This window comes from Xyrauchen texanus, chromosome 19 (genome assembly GCF_025860055.1).
Source record: "Xyrauchen texanus isolate HMW12.3.18 chromosome 19, RBS_HiC_50CHRs, whole genome shotgun sequence".
NCBI classification, from domain to species: Eukaryota; Metazoa; Chordata; class Actinopteri; order Cypriniformes; family Catostomidae; genus Xyrauchen; species Xyrauchen texanus.
The window spans coordinates 9,783,272-9,803,337 of NC_068294.1; the positions used below are offsets into that span (position 1 = coordinate 9,783,272).

Consider the following 20,066-nt stretch of genomic DNA (forward strand, 5'->3'; position numbering starts at 1 on the left):
CACCTCTGGATGATCTATAGCTCTGTTTTTTGTTTTTCTTTGTTTTTTTCTCAAGTGGGCAGTCGAGTCTTTTGATATCAACCTAGAAACAAGTGACTGTGGGAACATCTCTTGATATCCCCTTGAAAGCTGCACTCTTGAAACTGAAACATGTTTTAAGCACTTACGATAATAGAATTGTAATATCGGTGCTACTAAAACCTTGTAAATTGTTATAGCAATTATTTATCAGTGTTACAAGAACAGTTTTCAACCCTTTAGTTACTGAAACTTTAAAAACATCGGACCCACTTGAGTGAGAAAAGCGGCCAAACGCCGTTCAATATACCTAATCGGAAACCCTCGTTATGTCTTTCAAAATAAACAAAAGTAAAAATTAAAACAAATTCATTATTTTTAATTATTTTTAAATGTAATTATTAAACTACTTTACAGAAGAATTTAGACAATAAACACATAGATACATTTTATTGTGCCGGAAGTGACGGATAATTCCATCGTCGTTTGTGTTTGTCACGGCGGTTCACACAGAAAGCGCCGTTCATTGGGGCGCGCGGATATATACTGCCTTCAGTTTAATTACAATTCAACATATTTACATGCAAACACCATGTATGATCAAGACGAAGGTATATGTGTGATTTTATACGCGCAATATGTTTGTTATGGTGCAATTATTTCCAGCGTCAACAACGTCGCGCGCTAACATTCTAATATTAGCTGATTCGCCATTGGTCAAGTTGTGCAAAACAAACGTACTTTTGTTTGCATTATGTTCTCTTTTTTGGTGAAACGTATATATATTATATATAATTGGCCAAAGTGTTGCATTAGTGTTATAAAGTTTGATTTGCTAGTAGTAGTGTTTTATAAAATTATTTTGCCGGTAAAATGTACACACAGTTGAAGTCAGAAATGTACACACACATTAGCCAAATACATTTTAAACTCATTTTTTTCACAATTCCTGACATTTAATCGTAGAAAACATGCCATGTCTTAGATCAGTTAGGATCACTACTTTAAGAATGTGACATTTCAGAATAATAGTAGAGAGAATTATTTCTTTCAGCTTTTATTTCTTTCATCAAATTCCCAGTGGGTCAGAAGTTTACAAACACTTTGTTAGTATTTGGTTGCATTGTCTTTATATTCTTTAACTTGGGTCAAACGTTTTGTGTAGCCTTCCACAAGTTTCTCACAATAAGTTGCTGGAGTTTTGTCCCATTCCTCCAGACAGAACTGGTGTAACAGAGTCAGGTTTGTAGGCCTCCTTGCTCGCACACACATTTTCAGTTCTGTCCACAAATGTTCTATCAGATTGAGGTCAGGACTTTGTGATGGCCACTCCAGTACTTTGTCTTTGTTGTCCTTAAGCCATTGTGCCACAACTTTGGAGGTATGGTTGGCCTCATAGTCCATTTGGAAGACCCATTTGCGATGAGCTTTAACTTCCTAACTGATGTCTTGAGATGTTGCTTCAATAAATCACATAATTTTCCTACCTCACAATGTGGGTATAGATGCTTGTATACCTGTTTCCTCCAGCATCTTCACAAGGTCCTTAGCCGTTGTTCTGGGATTGATTTGCACTTTTTGCACCAAACTACATTCATCTCAAGGAGACAGAATGCATCTTCGCCCTGAGCAGTATGATGGCTGCGTGGTCCTGTGGTGTTTATACTTGCATATGATTGTTTGTACAGATGAATGTGGTACCTTCAGGCATTTGGAAATCACTCCCAAGGATGAACCAGACTTGTGGAGGTCCACAATTGTTTTTTCTGAGGTATTGGCTGATTTCTTTTAGTTTTCCCATGATGTCAAGGAAAGAAGTAATAATTCGCTACTTGCCTAAAGGCTTGACATTATCTGGAATTTGTCAAGCTGCTTAAAGTCACAGTTAACTTGGTGCATGTAAATGTCTGACCCACAGGATTTGTGATATAGTCAATTAGAAGTGAAACAATCTGTCTGTAAACAATTGTTGGAAAAATGACTCATGTCACGCACAAAGTAGATGTCCTAAACGACTTGCCAAATCTATAGTTTGGTAATATGAAATCTGTGGAGTGGTAAAAAAATTAGTTTTAATGACTTCAACCTAAGTGTATGTAAACATCTGACATAAACTGTAACTGCTGTTACCTCCTGAGACATTATGAATCAATGTAATCAGACATGTTCTTGTAATAAATCCTGAAATTTGTATTGTTTCTTCTCAACTGATATATGTTACTAACATTGCATTTATTTTATTCAGCGTGTATTGATCTGTTAGTAATTGAACAGTAATTCTTCTTCTGCAGATATCCAATATGATGAAGATGATGATGAAATCACACCTGATCTGTGGCAGGAGGCCTGTTGGATTGTTATCAGGTAAAATGCCAAACCAGAATTGGATTCTTCTAAAAAATACTGTTCAGTTACTGCAATTCAGAGTATGAACTTATGATCGTGTTTGACATTGATTCTTGACATCCATGTCCCTTTCCAGCTCTTACTTTGATGAGAAAGGTTTGGTGCGACAACAGTTGGACTCATTTGATGAGTTCATCCAGATGTCTGTGCAGAGGATAGTAGAAGATGCTCCACCCATCGACCTGCAGGCTGAGGCCCAGCATACCTCTGGAGAGGTGGAGGAGCCGGTGAGTGTCTCCATGACCTGATAACATTTACATTCTAATGACTCCTAAATTGAATTAAATTATCTGGTTTATTTTCTCATCTGTTGTTGTTTTGCAGCCACGGTACTTGCTAAAGTTTGAGCAGATCTATCTGTCCAAACCCACCCACTGGGAAAGAGATGGTGCCCCCTCACCTATGATGCCAAATGAGGCCAGACTCCGAAATCTCACGTAAGTGATTCTCTCCAGTTTCTTGTGGTCAAACTGAAATGCTGCACATTTGCTAGTAAATTACTTAAATCTGTTTAAATTATTAAGTTAAATGAGACACATACACATTATTTTCTGCAGGTACTCTGCTCCTTTGTATGTGGACATCACTAAGACTATAATAAAGGATGGGGAGGAGCAACAACAGACCCAGCATCAGAAAACATTCATAGGCAAAATTCCCATCATGCTCCGCTCAACATACTGCTTACTGAGTGGCCTGACTGATCGTGATCTCTGTGAGTTGAACGAGTGCCCTTTGGATCCGGGAGGCTACTTCATCATCAATGGTTCAGAGAAGGTCAGCGTTGTTCCAAAACTATGTTGTAGGGAAATTGGTCTGATTAAAATTAAATTGGCAATGTTTTCTGCTGATTAGGTCCTGATTGCACAAGAGAAGATGGCCACCAACACAGTGTATGTGTTTTCTAAGAAAGACTCCAAGTATGCGTACACCGGAGAGTGCAGGTCATGTCTGGAGAACTCATCCAGACCCACCAGCACCATCTGGGTCAGCATGATGGCCCGAGGTGGACAGGTCAGTTGTGCATGCAGATTGATGTGTTTTGTGGACTTGCTGTCAGTGGAAATGGAAGCCACCTCATTTACTGTTCATTCACCTGAGTCTTATGTTAATGTCTTTTTTCCTTGCCTAGGGAGTAAAGAAAAGCGCCATCGGCCAGAGGATTGTCTCCACTCTGCCGTATATTCGTCAGGAAGTACCCATCATCATTGTTTTCCGAGCTTTGGGATTTGTGTCGGATAGAGACATCCTGGAACACATCATCTATGATTTTGATGATCCTGAGATGATGGAGATGGTAAAAGTTGCTGCTTGTGATGAGTTAGGGAAAGTGTCCTTGGACTAATAGTTTCAATTAAGAATAGGCCTGTCATGATTATTATATACTAACCATGATTATTTGAAAGAGCTGTAATTAGTGATGTCAAAAATACAGGTACTTCTGTACCAAGTCCATAATAAAATAAAAAAAATGTAACGATACCGGTGTTTCTGCAGTATCTGTAGTACGGAGCGCCAACTCAATTCAGTGCCTGCACGCAGTCTGACTGACACACGACTGCTTTCAAATGCTCATTTTGAGCACATGCTCTGTTACTCCTTACTCCTTAAATTAAAATTGTGATATGTCTTATTGTGATTATTAAAACACAAAAGGATGTGATTTAATAAATATACAGTCTGCATGCTTCAAAGTGAATGCGTGAAGCTACTCATACGCTGAAAACACCACATTCCTTGAGCATCGCACGCTGTGCATGTTATAAGTAAATGACAGAAGAGAACGCACATTGACTGTGAAGCATGCAAAATCAAAGGTATAGTTCACCCAAAATTTTACATTTTCTCATCATTGATTCACATTTAAGACATCCCAGATGTGTATGACTCTCCTTCTTTAGCAGAACCAAAATGAAAAATGTTATAAGCACATTTCAGCTGTGTAAATCGATAATTAAAACTTTATTAACTAAAAAACTTCTTCCTGCTAGCCTGATGGCACCTGTATACTTGCATTGTATGGACATACAGAACTTAAATGTGCTTATAAAAATCTTCATTTCAGTTCTGCTGAAGAAGGAAAGTCATATAAACATCTTGGATGTCTTAAAGATGAGTCAATCATGAGGGAGTTTTCATTTTTGGGTGAACTATTCCTTTAAATTGCAGCATTTTGCACTTTAATAATCGTACTGGGCCATATAATCAACATGTTTTCCGGAGGTGTGAAACTAACATCAGCAAAACCAAAATGATAAACCTTCACGGCAAAATAAAAGCTATATATATACTTCATATGTATAGCTATGTGTAATATACTTCACGACAGAAGTATATTACAGCGATACAGTCATGTAGTAATAGTAAAATAAAATGAATAATTATTGAATTTAAGCAATTTCTCACAAATTTGTTTAAAAAAGATCAATTGATTAGACACCATTTTGGTGCAGAAATTAAATTAAACTTTAAAACATGGAATGAAAAAACAATTTGAATTTGGTGTGCATGGGTGAAATTTTGAAAATATAAATTTATAAGGTCCTACTTGAAAAGAAAACTTGAAGCAGTGTTTACTTAAAGGGATAGTTCACCCAAAAATGAAAATTCTTTCATCGTTTACTCACACTCATGCCATCCCAGATGTGTATGACTTTCTTTCTTCTGCTGAACACAAATTTCGATTTTTAGAAGAATATATCAGCTCTGTAGGTCCATAAAACTTAAAAACAAATTTAAAGGCATTATAAAAGTAATCCATAAGGTGGTTAAATCCATATCTTCAGAAGTGATATGATAGGTGTGGGTGAGAAACCGATCAAAATGTAAGTACATTTTTGCTAGAAATTCTTTTCCCTGCTCAGTAGGGGGCATATGCATGAATAATGTGAATCACCAAAAAACACAAGAAGAAGAATGTGAAAGTTAAAGTGGAGATATATATATATATATATATATATATATATATATATATATATATATATATATATATATGTATATATAATCTCTGTAACGAGTAAAAGTAATCTTTGTCCAGAAGATTGCTTCATTGATATAGACTCTCTTCTCCCCAGGTAAAGCCATCTTTGGATGAGGCCTTTGTGATTCAGGAACAGAATGTGGCTCTGAACTTCATCGGCTCCAGAGGGGCCAAACCTGGTGTTACCAAAGAGAGGAGAATTAAATATGCTAAAGAGGTTCTGCAGAAGGAGGTGCTACCACATGTTGGTGTATCAGATTTCTGCGAGACAAAGAAGGCATATTTCCTTGGGTAAAAAAGCATTTGTTTATTCCTGTTAGCTGAAACTTTGTACATTACTCCCTATACATGAAATCTTACACTGTATATTATTGTTCTCTTTTTCTTTAGTTATATGGTTCACAGATTGCTATTGGCTGCCTTGGGCAGACGAGAGCTGGATGACAGAGATCACTATGGCAACAAACGGCTTGATCTTGCTGGGCCACTGCTTGCGTTCCTATTCCGTGGGTAAGACCACTATGATTAAACACCTTTCATAATAGCATACATCTAATAAATAAGGGATTATGTACTGTCATTCACTCATTAGCACAAAATAAACCCTAACACAAAGCCCCTACCAAATAAATAAATTGAACCGACATGAAATATTGGTTTGAGTTTATTGAAGTTTATTGAAATAATTTTATTAGGCAAGGAAAGAGAGACTGTGGAGTGTTACAAAAGACTAGCACAGCTGCCTGTATGTAGGAAATCGGTTGCGTGGGACAAAGGTTGATTTGTGTTCAAATATAATTAGTATTCCAGATAAAATTATACTTAAAAACAGTGAATGTTTTTATAACAGAGCCCGTTTAAAGTGTGGATGCCTCTCTTGTTCCCAGAATGTTCAAGAACCTGCTGAAGGAAATCAGAATATATGCTCAGAAGTTTATTGACAGGGGGAAGGACTTTAATCTAGAGCTGGCCATTAAGACTCGCATTATTTCTGATGGGCTCAAGTACTCTCTGGCTACAGGCAACTGGGGGGATGTGAAGAAAGCCCATCAGGCCAGAGCAGGTGTATCTCAGGTAAGGTCTGCTTTCTGCATAATTTTTTCTGATATCTTCATTTTCAGAAGTTCCTTACTTTGCTTTATTTTGCCCAAATGTAAATGTACAATATTTGGTCATTTATTATGTCAGATTTTCCCTTTTTTTTGGTCCCAAGCATACTCTGTTTGCAGTTCCTCAGACAAATTAAGTTCAATCGATATAATTTGTAGCATAATATTAAATGCCAAAGAAAATAATTTGGACTTGTCCCTTGCTTGTTTAAAAACCAAAAATGCATAAATCACAGTTACAGTGAGGCATTTACAGTTAGGTTGGGATTGATGCCTTTTTCACACATCGCTAATTAGAAAGTTTTCCTGATTATTACCTATAGATATTGGTATTTTTTCAGATATAAATAGGACAAGACTAGATTTAACAACAGAATTATCCATACTGAATCAAATTTAATCTCCGAAGAGAAGTTGAAGCTCCGTCCCCAGACTCTGAATTAACAGGGAGTAATACACTGATGCCTCATGACCTTTTCCAAAGGCAGTAATCCAAAGCCGATTTAGGGGGGTGTATGCTACACCTAAAAATTGTACAGAGCAGGTGGCGCAGCTGTAAATACCTATAGAACCGATATCTGGGAAATGTTCAAACGATCTCAACACTCCACTCTCATTTAGGTGTCCGAGCATATTAACCTCCCTCACAGTCCACTCTGACCAGCAGAAAGGGGACTTATTAATACGTGATTTTGGGTTCAGCCATATGCTCGAGGCAACATTTAAATAAATGTCTGAATTAAAGACTCTGGACACTTTTGTCCATACAGAGTGCAAATGCTAGATAAAGGGGTGTGACTTAACTTCTCCGGTTAGTTTAATAGAATGGCTTTGCAAAGGAGAAATGGGGGCAAGAACTTCCTGTTCAAAACAAAACCTGGGAGGGGCTCTCTCAGTTGGAAGCGACCAATGAGCCAAATGTCTGCGACCAAATGAATAATAATAAAACAAAATCTTGGGTAGGCCTAGCCCACCTTTGTCAGTCGGCCTATATAACTTATTGAAATGTAAACTGAGATGTTTACCTTTCCAAATGAAGGACTTTGGTATACTATCAAATTGCTTGAAATAAGAGAGGGGGACATCTACAGGGGGAGACTAGCAGGTAGATGAATTTTGGAATACAATTCATTTTAATAACATTAACCTTCCCAATCATACATAAATGTAATGTAGCATACATCACTTGAAAACCTTTTATTAAGGGGTTCAAAATGAACTCTAACTAAATCACACAAATTTGCTGGGAATAAAATGCCCAAATACTTCATGCCCTGTTTGGGCCACTGGAAAGCGCCCGGCTGAAAGCTATTACTGGGCAGTACGCTTTCAGAACCAAAGCTTCGGATTTAGACCAATTATGTGGAGTGGTGGTGGTGTAGTGGTCTAAACCACAGTACTGGTAAACTGGTAATCAGACGGTCGCTGGTTCTATCCCCATAGCCACCACCATTTTGTCCTTGAGCAAGACACATCATCCAGGTTGCTCCGGGGGGATTGTCCCTTTAATAAGTGCAATGTAGGTCGCTTTGGATAAAAGCGTCTGCCAAATGCATAAATGTAAAAGGATTTCACCCTATATCCACAGTTTGGACATGTTTGCCTTGTCCTACGGGTGATCATCTTCAGTAAATGTTATTTTCCAATGCTATAATGCCAGACTACATTGAACAATGCCAAATTACTTACAGGCTGCTGATTTAAATGTTGGCTAATGTTAATATATCAATGCCTCAAAAACGTATCAATAAAATAATGTGCTGACCAATAATCAATATATCTACATTTTGTGACATGCTTACTTACAATGGAAGTGAAAGAGGTCAGTTAATAAACATTAAAAGTATTGCCACAAGATTATAAACATTATAAATTGTAACATGATTGAGCTTAACTTGTATTGAAACCGGAACATTCCTTATATGTAATTGCAAGGTACTTGATTTCTCACGTTGACATTGTTCTTATACAGGTGTTGAACAGGTTGACCTTTGCCTCCACTCTTTCCCACCTGCGTCGTGTAAACTCTCCTATAGGACGAGACGGCAAGCTAGCCAAACCCAGGCAGCTGCATAACACACTGTGGGGTATGGTCTGCCCTGCCGAGACCCCGGAGGTAGGACCCTTAAAAACACCCCAGACAACTCAAAATTCAGGGTATATACAAAATTTCAGTTGTGTTAGAGATGGTAAATAATGTTTTGTTCCAGGGTCATGCTGTAGGTTTAGTGAAGAATCTAGCTCTCATGGCCTATATCTCTGTGGGATCTCAGCCCTCCCCCATCCTGGAGTTCTTGGAGGAATGGAGTATGGAGAACCTGGAGGAGATCTCACCTGCTGCCATTGCAGAGTGAGTGTCATCCTGATCTATTGGGAGCAGCACCAGATTGAAAATTCAACCAACTTCACTAGCACAACATTTCTGTGGTTGCACAATGCTGTTTGTCTGTTTATTTATATTTTATTATTTATTTTGGTGGAAACTGAGAACTAATGCCATGTGAATGTGTGCTGTCTCCCCTAGTGCAACAAAGATCTTTGTGAACGGCTGTTGGGTGGGTATTCATAAAGATCCTGAGCAACTGATGAACACTCTGAGAAAACTAAGGAGACAGATGGACATCATTGTGTCTGAGGTGTGGCATCATAACTGACTTAAACTAACTCTTGCATCACTTGCAGTTATTAGTGTACTCGGCAGAGTTGTGATAGTATTTTCACTGTGGCCCAGGTGTCAATGATCAGAGATATTCGTGAGCGGGAGATTAGGATCTACACAGACGCTGGCAGAATCTGTCGCCCGCTGCTCATTGTAGAGAAACAGAAGCTACTGCTGAAGAGACGACACATTGACCAGCTGAAGGAGAGGGAGTATAACAACTACAGGTACATTCATGCATAAATAACATTATTTCAAGATGATTACATACCATTATTGTTTTACTTCCTGTTTTCTTACCATTTTAAAAGCATATCCATCTCTTATGCAGTTGGCAGGACCTAGTAGCCAGTGGTGTGGTAGAATATATCGACACGCTAGAGGAGGAGACTGTGATGTTGGCCATGACCCCTGATGACCTTCAGGAGAAGGGTGTGGCTTATTGCTCCACTTATACACATTGTGAGATCCACCCATCCATGATCCTTGGCGTCTGTGCCTCCATTATTCCCTTCCCTGATCACAACCAGGTACTCCCCATGTGGATCAATACAATATTTATTTTACAGTCCATTTTATGATTTGTGTCTAATTAAATCTAATCTACATTAATACATTTTGAGATGTATTTCTATTTAAAAATACATAGGTTTGTCTATTTTTTTCAAGTAAAACCACTTGTAATGGCAGAAACTATGTATTGTTGGATATATTAGTTCTGAAATGTAATCTGTTACTGATTACACAGCAGTCTTTAAGATTACACATGCTTAAATATATGTAACCTAGCTTCATTACTTTTGAATTACGTATTGCTTGTTTTGATAAATTGAGTTTTAATTGTAAAATAGTTTTTTTCATGTACTTTATTTATGTAATCTGATTACATAATCCATATTGCATGTAGTCCATTAATACCCAAGACTGTTATTTTGTAAAATGATTGCCTTTTCCATTCCACAGTCTCCCAGAAACACATACCAATCTGCTATGGGTAAACAAGCTATGGGAGTTTACATTACCAACTTCCACGTGCGTATGGATACTCTGGCTCACGTGCTCTACTATCCCCAAAAACCCTTAGTTACCACCCGCTCCATGGAGTACCTGCGCTTCAGAGAGCTGCCAGCAGGTAGTGCTGCCGCTGAATCTATTCCTTACACAGGAAATACACAGACGTGGTACTACTTCATGATTACACAATTCAAAAAACTTATTTTAGCTCCCTCTTCATGGAAAGTGAACACTTGTGTAATGCATGCATAAACTAGTAAACCATAAACATGGCATTAAAATGGCTTTGGACTGCATAAATGGCACCTTAGTTTGTAGATGGTAACTTGAATATATTCTCTTAAGGCATCAATTCTATTGTGGCTATTGCATCATATACTGGATACAACCAGGAAGACTCTATCATCATGAACCGCTCAGCGGTGGATCGTGGATTCTTCAGGTATCTGTTCCTCTGTATAGATTTCAACTGGAGAAGTTTGAATCTGAATCTATGTCTAAAAATAGACATATGGCCTACAGTTGAAGGCAGAAGTTTACATACACTTAGGTCATTTTAAGTCATTAAAACACATTTTTTAACTACTCCAGAGATTTCATATTAGCAAACTATAGTTTTGGCAAGTTGTTTATGTCATTCATCTTTGTGCATGACATGAGTCATTTTTCCAACAATTTTTTACAGACAGATTGTTTCACTTTTATTTGACTATATCACAATTCCAGTGGGTCAGAATTTTACATTAACTGTGCCTTTAAGCAGCATGGAAAATTTCAGATAATGTCAAGCCTTTAGACAATTAGCTTCTGCATTGTACTGAAATGGAGGTGTACCTGTGAATGTATTTTGAGACCTACCTTCAAACTCAGTATTACTTTGCTTGACATCATGGCAAAATCAAAAGAAATCAGCCAAGACATCAGAAAAAACAATTATGGACCTCCACAATTCTGGTTCATCCTTGGGAGCAATTTCAAAAAACCTGAAGGTATCACGTTCATCTGTACAAACATAGTAGTAATAGTATGCAAGTATAAACACCACGGGACCACGCAGCCATCATACTGCTCAGGAAGGAGATGCATTCTGTCTCCTAGAGATGAATGTAGTTTGGTGTGAAACGTGCAAATCAATCCCAGAACAACAGCAAAGGACCTTGTGAATATGCTGGAGGAAACAGGTAAATGAGTATATATATCCACAGTAAAACGAGTCCTATATCGACATAACCTGAAAGGCTGCTCCAAAACTGCTCCAAAACTGCCATAAAAAAAAGCCAGACTACAGTTTGCAAGTGCACATGGAGACAAAGATTTTACTTTTTGGAGAAATGTCCTCTGATCTGATGGACACAAAAATGTGAACAGTTTGGCCATAATGACCATCATTATGTTTGGAGGAAAAAGGGTGAGGCTTGAAAGCCGAAGAACACCATCCCAACCGTGAAGCATTGGGGTGGCAGGATTATGTTGTGGAGATGCTTTGCTGCAGGAGTGACTGGTGCACTTCACAAAATAGATTGCATCATGAGGAAGGAAAATTGAGATGTTGCTTCAATATATCCACAAGACATCAGCTAGGATGTTAAAGCTTGGTTGCAAATGGGTCTTCCAAATGGACAATGACCCCAAGCATACCTCAAGTTGTGGGAAAATGGCTTAAGAACAACAAAGTCAAGGTATTGGGGTGACCATCACAAAGCCCTGACCTCAATCTGATAGAACATTTGTGGGCAGAACTGAAAAAGCGTGTGCGAGCAAGGAGGCCTACAAACCTGACTCTGTTACACCAGTTCTGTCTGGAGGAATGGGCCAAAATTGCAACAAATTATTGTGAGCAGCTCGTGGAAAGCTACACAAAACGTTTGACCCAAGTTAAACCATTTAAAGGCAATGCTACCAAATACTAACAAACTGTATGTAAACTTCTGACCCACTGGGAATTTGATGAAAGAAATAAAAGCTGAAATATATAATTCTCTCTACTATTATTCTGATATTTCACATTCTTAAAATAAAGTAGTGATCCTAACTGATCTAAGACAGGGAAAGTTTTCTACAATTATTAAATGTCAGGAATTGTTAAAAACTGAGTTTAAATGTATTTGGCTGAAGTGTATGTAAAGTTCTGACTTAACCATTTGCCAAAGTCGTGTTTTGATTGAAATGTCTCTGATTTCAGATCAGTGTTCTACCGCTCTTACAAGGAACAAGAATCAAAAAAAGGCTTTGACCAGGAAGAGGTCTTCGAGAAACCCACCCGAGAGACCTGTCAAGGTGCCTGTCCTAAACTGTGTTCAGGATGGAATGCAAATGTATTACTTGCTGCATACTGTGGAATATATACTTTCTACGCTCGCTGACAGTGGAATATTGTGCAAAGTGAAAATATTACAGTTGAAAATTAAATTCAAGTCATTCAATTTCAGGAAAATGCTTTGTTGTGCAAGTATATAATCTCAGAGAAAGTGCTCTATCGTGTTGCGCTTGGTCAAACTTCAGCAGTTAAGCACTTTGTAGAGTTTATCAGTTAGGTTAAGTATGCTTATCTTTCCTTTTTTCCATCTTGTTTTTAAGGTATGCGACATGCCATCTATGACAAGTTGGATGATGATGGATTGATTGCTCCTGGTGTGCGTGTATCTGGTGAGGACGTCATTATTGGCAAAACGGTAACTCTTCCTGAGAACGACGATGAGCTGGATAGCACTAACCGCCGCTACACTAAGAGAGACTGCAGCACTTTCCTGCGCACCAGTGAAACCGGCATCGTGGACCAAGTCATGGTCACACTTAACCAAGATGGCTACAAGTTCTGCAAAATCAGAGTGTGTATTCTTTAAACTCTGAATGTTGTTTTCTTCTCAAAGGGATAGTTCACCCAAAAATGAAAATTCTGTTGTCGTTTACTCACTCTTGCCATCCCATATATGTGTATAACCTCATTCATACTGGGCTCTGATCCCAGAATATTGATGCCTGGGAACCTTCTGTGTGAACGCAAGCCGGTGCCGTAATGCCCGAACATTTTATCCTGGGTTCAGATCCTAGTAACATTGCTGGGGTGTCAATCCCGGGATGTGTCTGTTAGCCCTTTTACGATGGTTCTCGTGCTGAGCCTGTGCTCCGCTGGTTCAAGTTTGGTGGTATCTGGAGTCTATCGTAAACCAGCAGCGCTTTTCCACTGGCTGAATGGTGACGTAACGGGTTAATGTCTTAACTAACTGAAGCATGGCATGTCACAGTGTGTTTGTATACAGATTTTTCTCTTTGTTTTGAGGACATGCAATCCATCGCTATTACATAGCTCAACAAGATTGTCATAGACGATACTACGCTAAAGACGAAGGGTAATGTAAAATAACATTATATTGTAAGAACTATGGCTTAACTTGCTCAGTTCTGTAAACTGTTACAGTGGAATCATTAACATTGGTGTAGCAGAAGGTTGTATTTGGATTTTTGCCATAGTGTGTAATATTGATTGAGAATCCCACCGTTGTTCTTAACAGATAGAAGCGATCTTCCAAATTTAGTTAGTAGCTGGTCAACACTCCCCTTAAAGAACAAAACAATGCACAAAATAAGATGACAACTGTGTAAGAATAGATAACAAATTTGGTAAATATAATAACTTACTGAGATCAGCCGTAGAGGACACCGGTGATTCACTGTATATCACAAGCATTACTGGCTGAATTTAATGCCCCGTTTAGTTAGCAGGCTCGTCCAAAACGTTGTTGCTCTGTCCACTGTTGCTTTTGCCTTTGTTATGGTCCCTGTACTCCCTTAAGTGTTTTTTAATTTGTTTATGATTTGGTCAATTGTCCGATAGAAGGTGGCGTGCATCACTGTGTACTGTTATCTTCATTCTCGTAGAGTATTTTTTCCCTTGCGATCTCTCTCACTCTCACTCTCTAGTTTATCTCAGATCTTCGTAAATACCATATCACAAGTTGAGCACTCGTTTCATCATGTTACCTTGGTGCTTTTGTTGTCTGATAATTTTATGGGCATTTTATTGTTGTTCTAGATCAAAGAAGAACTCCTTGCTGCAGACGGTAGCTACTATTGTTTTTTGGGAAAACTTTACCATGGTGATGAATCATTATCCCGCGCTCCATCCCCTGACATAATCGGTTCCTGCATAAAGACAAGCAAGCTTTTGGGGCCGGTGCAGAACCAGGTGTTCAGCCCCGGAACGGCCTTTTCTGTGGTGTAAATGTGCAGAAGGGGTCGAGAATTTACACCGGCCCAGGAACCTGAACCCTAACTATGTCTGTGGAAAAGGGCTATGTGTGAACAAAAGCAGAGCCCATACTGTGAAGGGTGTGTGTCGTAGTGATGATGCATTTACCCAATCGAAGGAGAAAGTTTGTGTGCAGAATAGAGATTCAACAGTTTCACGGAGTACCACAGTTTAAAAACATACGACGGTCATAAACGGTTGAAATTTTTTTTTTATATGGCATTGTGTGAAGAAAGCCATACACACACATCTGGGATGGCATGAGCGTGAGCAAAACACTGAGTTTAAATGTATTTGGCTAAGGTCTATGTAAACTTCTGACTTCAACTAAAATAATTAAAAATAATGAGTAAATAATTGCAGAATTAGTATATTTAGGTAAAAAATTCCATTGAAAATATTTATTGATCGCAAATGGGGAGTAAATCAGCAGGTACACATAGTTACATAATATCAGATATATTTATTAATGTGCCATACACAAACGCATGGCATTTAAGAGTTTGGATAGTTTATGAAATTACCAGCAATGCATTTTAGACTGTCCTTTATTCTGTGATATCTTACAGTCCAACAATATGTCATGAATGATCAGTGTTGTGTTGACTAATTTATAGATCAGAATGGACATTGATCAGTTTGTTTGGAAGTACACTCTGGTAGTGAAAGCATTTGTTTGTATTCTCTGCAGGTCCGTTCAGTTCGTATTCCACAAATCGGAGACAAGTTTGCCAGTCGACATGGTCAGAAGGGTACCTGCGGTATCCAGTACAGACAAGAGGTAAGAAAAAATTACGTTGAAAGTTATTTCCAGAGAAAATGCAAGATGCAAAAGAGTATTTTGAAAGGGGTTACTTTGTGCCAATTTATTACAAAATAACTGCCCGTGAACTGACTTCCGCTAAAAGGACTTTGAAGTTAAGTCACTTGCCGTAGCCTTTCCCATCTGCTCTTGTAATGCAGTCCATTTGGTGTGTACACTAGTTTTGTTTAGACTAGTCTGTAGTATTATGTCTGTGCACAGGATGTGCCTCATAACAGTGCCTGATAGCGGAGACTCTCACAGAGAAGGCATTGTAAACACTTACGGTGAAACCCAAATGCAGGTGCAGAGTTTGTCTGACCTGAACTGTCTTTCTTCAGGACATGCCTTTTACATGTGAAGGAATCACCCCTGACATCATCATCAATCCCCACGCCATCCCATCCAGAATGACAGTCGGCCATTTGATCGAGTGTCTGCAAGGGAAGGTACTTTGTTTGTGCTTGTCCTTCCATATCATTGTTTACATTTGCAATATATTTACTGTTGGGACATCTGTCTGTAATCGGGTGCTACATAGTTTAATCATCTTGATATGTTTGGTCTTTTTCACATGGTAAATGTATAACAGTGCAAAACACTCAGTGTTTTCTCTTCTGTTCAGGTTTCTGCCAACAAAGGAGAGATTGGTGATGCCACGCCATTCAATGATGCTGTGAACGTACAAAAAGTTTCCAACCTCCTGTCAGAATATGGTTACCATTTGAGAGGCAATGAGGTGAAGAACTTGTCCTAAGTTTTATAAAACAAATTACATGGCCTCTCCGTTTGTGCATACCTGCCAGTTTGGCATCACTATTAAAGGTGAAGTTTGTCATCGAATGGATTTCAGTTGGTAGACAGCAGACAATAATACAAAAACAATTAACATCGAACAAAACAAAAATTATCTTCTAAGCTATTTATAAAAGTAGAACTAACTGCCAGAATAAAAGTAATAAAATTGTCCATCATGCAAATCATTTCTGGACACTGCCCTAGTCTTTCATTTATTGGACAAACAGGCTTGCTCAGAGGTAGCATGCTTATAGGATAGGAGGCAGAGGGGATAGGAGAAGGGATCAGGAAAAGTAGTTCAGATCTACAGTGCTTAAAGGAATGTTCCTGGTTCAATACATGTTAAGTTCAATCAACATCATTTGTGATACAATGTTGATTACCAAATTATTAAAATGTAATGCAGCCTGTTCATGAACGTTAAAATACACATTGTTTCAAACGTATAGCCACAAGATGTAAACATTGTGCTAGCATAATTTTAGTGTGATAAAATCACTTACTGACCTTTTTCACTGTAAAGTGATATCAAATATTGCAACTTTACCATGACAACTCAAATGCTGTTAAACCCTGTGATTTTTATCACACTAAAATCATGTTAGCACGGATATTGTTTACCTCTTGTGGCTATACTTTTGAAATGGTGAGTTTCACGTTCCCATTCACTTCCATTGTAAGTGCCTTACTGTAATGTTTTTATATACACTCACCTAAAGGATTATTAGGAACACCATACTAATACTGTGTTTGACCCCCTTTCGCCTTCAGAACTGCCTTAATTCTACGTGGCATTGATTCAACAAGGTGCTGAAAGCATTCTTTAGAAATGTTGACCCATATTGATAGGATAGCATCTTGCAGTTGATGGAGATTTGTGGGATGCACATCCAGGGCACGAAGCTCCCGTTCCACCACATCCCAAAGATGCTCTATTGGGTTGAGATCTGGTGACTGTGGGGGCCATTTTAGTACAGTGAACTCATTGTCATGTTCAAGAAACCAATTTGAAATGATTCGAGCTTTGTGACATGGTGCATTATCCTGCTGGAAGTAGCCATCAGTGGATGGGTACATGGTGGCCATAAAGGGATGAGAAACAATGCTCAGGTAGGCCGTGGCATTTAAACGATGCCCAATTGGCACTAAGGGGCCTAAAGTGTGCCAAGAAAACATCCCCCACACCATTACACCACCACCACCACCAGCCTGCACAGTGGTAACAAGGCATGATGGATCCATGTTCTCATTCTGTTTACGCCAAATTCTGACTCTACCATCTGAATGTCTCAACAGAAACTCTGAGACTCATCAGACCAGGCAACATTTTTCCAGTCTTCAACTGTCCAATTTTGGTGAGCTCTTGCAAATTGTAGCCTCTTTTTCCTATTTGTAGTGGAGATGAGTGGTACCCGGTGGGGTCTTCTGCTGTTGTAGCCCATCCGCCTCAAGGTTGTGCGTGTTGTGGCTTCACAAATGCTTTGCTGCATACCTCGGTTGTAACGAGTGGTTATTTCAGGCAACGTTGCTCTTCTATCAGCTTGAATCAGTCGGCCCATTCTCCTCTGACCTCTAGCATCAACAAGGCATTTTCGCCCACAGGACTGCCGCATACTGGATGTTTTTCCCTTTTCACACCATTCTTTGTAAACCCTAGAAATGGTTGTGCGTGAATATCCCAGTAACTGAGCAGATTGTGAAATACTCAGACCGGCCCGTCTGGCACCAACAACCATGCCACGCTCAAAATTGCTTAAATCACCTTTCTTTCCCATTCTGACATTCAGTTTGGGGTTCAGGAGATTGTCTTGACCAGGACCTCACCCCTAAATGCATTGAAGCAACTGCCATGTGATTGGTTGATTAGATAATTGCATTCATGAGAAATTGAACAGGTGTTCCTAATAATCCTTTAGGTGAGTGTATATATATTATATAAAGGGACAAAATTATTTTCTGTGTTCTGTGGTAAACAACATTATGGAACAAATGCTTTTGATTGAGCTTAATTTGAAATGTACCTGGAACACTTCAACAAGAAAAATACACTTGAAATGAAACGATGATATTGAACTTGCAATACTAAATCAGTGATAATGATTGTGTTTTGTTGTAGGTTTTGTATAATGGTTTCACTGGCCGTAAGCTCACTTCTCAGATCTTCATTGGACCCACATACTACCAACGCTTGAAGCATATGGTGGACGATAAGATCCACTCCAGAGCCCGTGGGCCGGTCCAGATCCTCAACAGACAGCCCATGGAGGGCAGATCACGGTGAGACAGCACCGTTACAGGGTATAACTGAATCGGGACAAAACCAGTATTACAAATCATTAACTTCTTTGAAATTTACACAGTATAATGCTAGTTTGGTTGAAGGGCCAAAATGTTTATACCTTTTACACTGTAAAACCCAAAGTAGCTTTAGAAGTAAATCATTAAATTATTATTGGTAATATTTTATATAAAATAGACTCCCATTCTATAGTAACCTAAAGTCATCACTCTGGTCTTTTGCATGGGACTTATTTGCTTCACCCTGTTTTCTCAATCAGTGATGGTGGGTTGCGTTTTGGAGAGATGGAACGTGACTGTCAGATTGCTCATGGTGCTGCTCAGTTTCTGAAAGAGAGGCTTTTTGAGGCTTCTGACCCATACCAGGTCCACGTCTGCAACCTGTGCGGCCTCATGGCCATCGCCAACACACGCACACACACATACGAGTGCAGGGGCTGCCGCAACAAGACACAGGTGAGCATGTGCTTACAGTGGCAAGAAAAAGTATGTGAAGCATTTGGAATTAGCTGGTTTTCCACATTAATTCTTCACACACGAGTAGCATTGTCTGACCATGGTTGACTTCTAACTGTGTTCTTGATGTTTTTATAAGGAGCAATAACATCCAAAATATTTGAACACAGAAAATTAAACACAGTAACCAGCTCATCAGTACCTGCCTTAAGAGGGAAACTCAACAAATTATGTAAATGAGTCTAAAAATGCATCCGTGAAAGCTGTAGATGAAATGATCAATCTAGACCAGTAAGCGGAGACCTAGATGATCCACAATTCAGTGACATTATAAATCACAGGCATATGATCAGACAAACAGTAATGACCAATTTAGGACTTAAAGATAAAACCAGATCCTACATGTGACCCTGCTCATGATTAGGGCCTGTGACAAACTGAAAGAAATTAAAAGAATCTACTTAAGAAAAATAAAAAAAAAACTGGTACAAATGCTTTGTCTGTACTTGGAAAACCAGCTAATTCCAAAGGGTTCACATACTTCTTACAACTGTATGTAATCTTATAAAATGAGTAGTGTTACATAGTCTTTAAAAGTTGTTTAAATTACTTAAGATTACCCTCTGATGTCACAACCTCTTTTATATCCTTTAATTTGGTGTCTCAAGTGACCCCTTTTCCTGCTATGCTCTTTCAGATCTCACTGGTGAGGATGCCGTATGCCTGTAAGCTCTTATTCCAGGAGCTGATGTCTATGAGCATTGCCCCACGGATGATGACCAGCTAAATTACCCACACAGCTTAATCATTGGAAATAGGAACCCGAGGGGACAGGCATAGCACTTCCTGCAGTAGCTGCTGGGCCTGTTACAGTTTTGTTGTTTTTCTTGTGTCATCATTGGGGTGAACAACTCAAACTAACTGTTTCAGAATGAAGTAAAATAAAGCTTTTTTAAACATTTGGCTGCAAGTTGTCATGTGCTTTAAAAACATGTTTTCATGTTATGTAATAGAAGACTACATTTTATCAAATTCTTTTGCCTTTGCCTTTATTAACAATATTGTGGAGCGGAGGGGGGCGGGGCCGGGTCGGAATATCGCGCGCCCTGATGAGGCGCGATAGGGATAAAGGCGGCCGGTGACATGGACATGCCCGTAATTCTCTCTCTCTCGAACAATCGTCACCGGCCGCCTTTATCCCTCGCGCGCCTTATCATGCCGATTGGGGACCGGGCGCGCGAAATTCCGACCCGGCCCCGCCCCCCTCCGCTCCACAA

General features: G+C 39.1%; 1 protein-coding gene across 1 annotated transcript; it reads left to right on the forward strand.

The window, feature by feature from the left end:
* The first annotated feature begins 514 nt into the window (after positions 1–514).
* Positions 515–19,731, forward strand: LOC127659762 (DNA-directed RNA polymerase II subunit RPB2). The gene is made up of 25 exons (XM_052149715.1): positions 515–629; positions 2,310–2,382; positions 2,501–2,651; positions 2,749–2,861; positions 2,982–3,201; positions 3,280–3,438; positions 3,557–3,721; positions 5,499–5,695; positions 5,795–5,914; positions 6,292–6,478; positions 8,486–8,629; positions 8,724–8,863; positions 9,038–9,149; positions 9,245–9,399; positions 9,504–9,702; positions 10,136–10,304; positions 10,532–10,628; positions 12,369–12,463; positions 12,764–13,014; positions 15,127–15,216; positions 15,579–15,686; positions 15,863–15,976; positions 18,152–18,312; positions 18,594–18,789; positions 19,487–19,731. The coding sequence occupies exons 1-25, from the start codon at positions 611–613 to the stop codon at positions 19,574–19,576; spliced, it is 3,525 nt and encodes a 1,174-aa protein (XP_052005675.1). The 5' UTR covers positions 515–610; the 3' UTR covers positions 19,577–19,731.
* Positions 19,732–20,066: the final 335 nt, after the last annotated feature.

Coding starts and splice junctions, on each gene's coding strand:
- LOC127659762 (XM_052149715.1), top strand. Junction 5,915..6,291: donor CTTGCGTTCCTATTCCGTGG/GTAAGACCACTA, acceptor TCTTGTTCCCAG/AATGTTCAAGAACCTGCTGA. Junction 15,977..18,151: donor ACCATTTGAGAGGCAATGAG/GTGAAGAACTTG, acceptor GTTTTGTTGTAG/GTTTTGTATAATGGTTTCAC.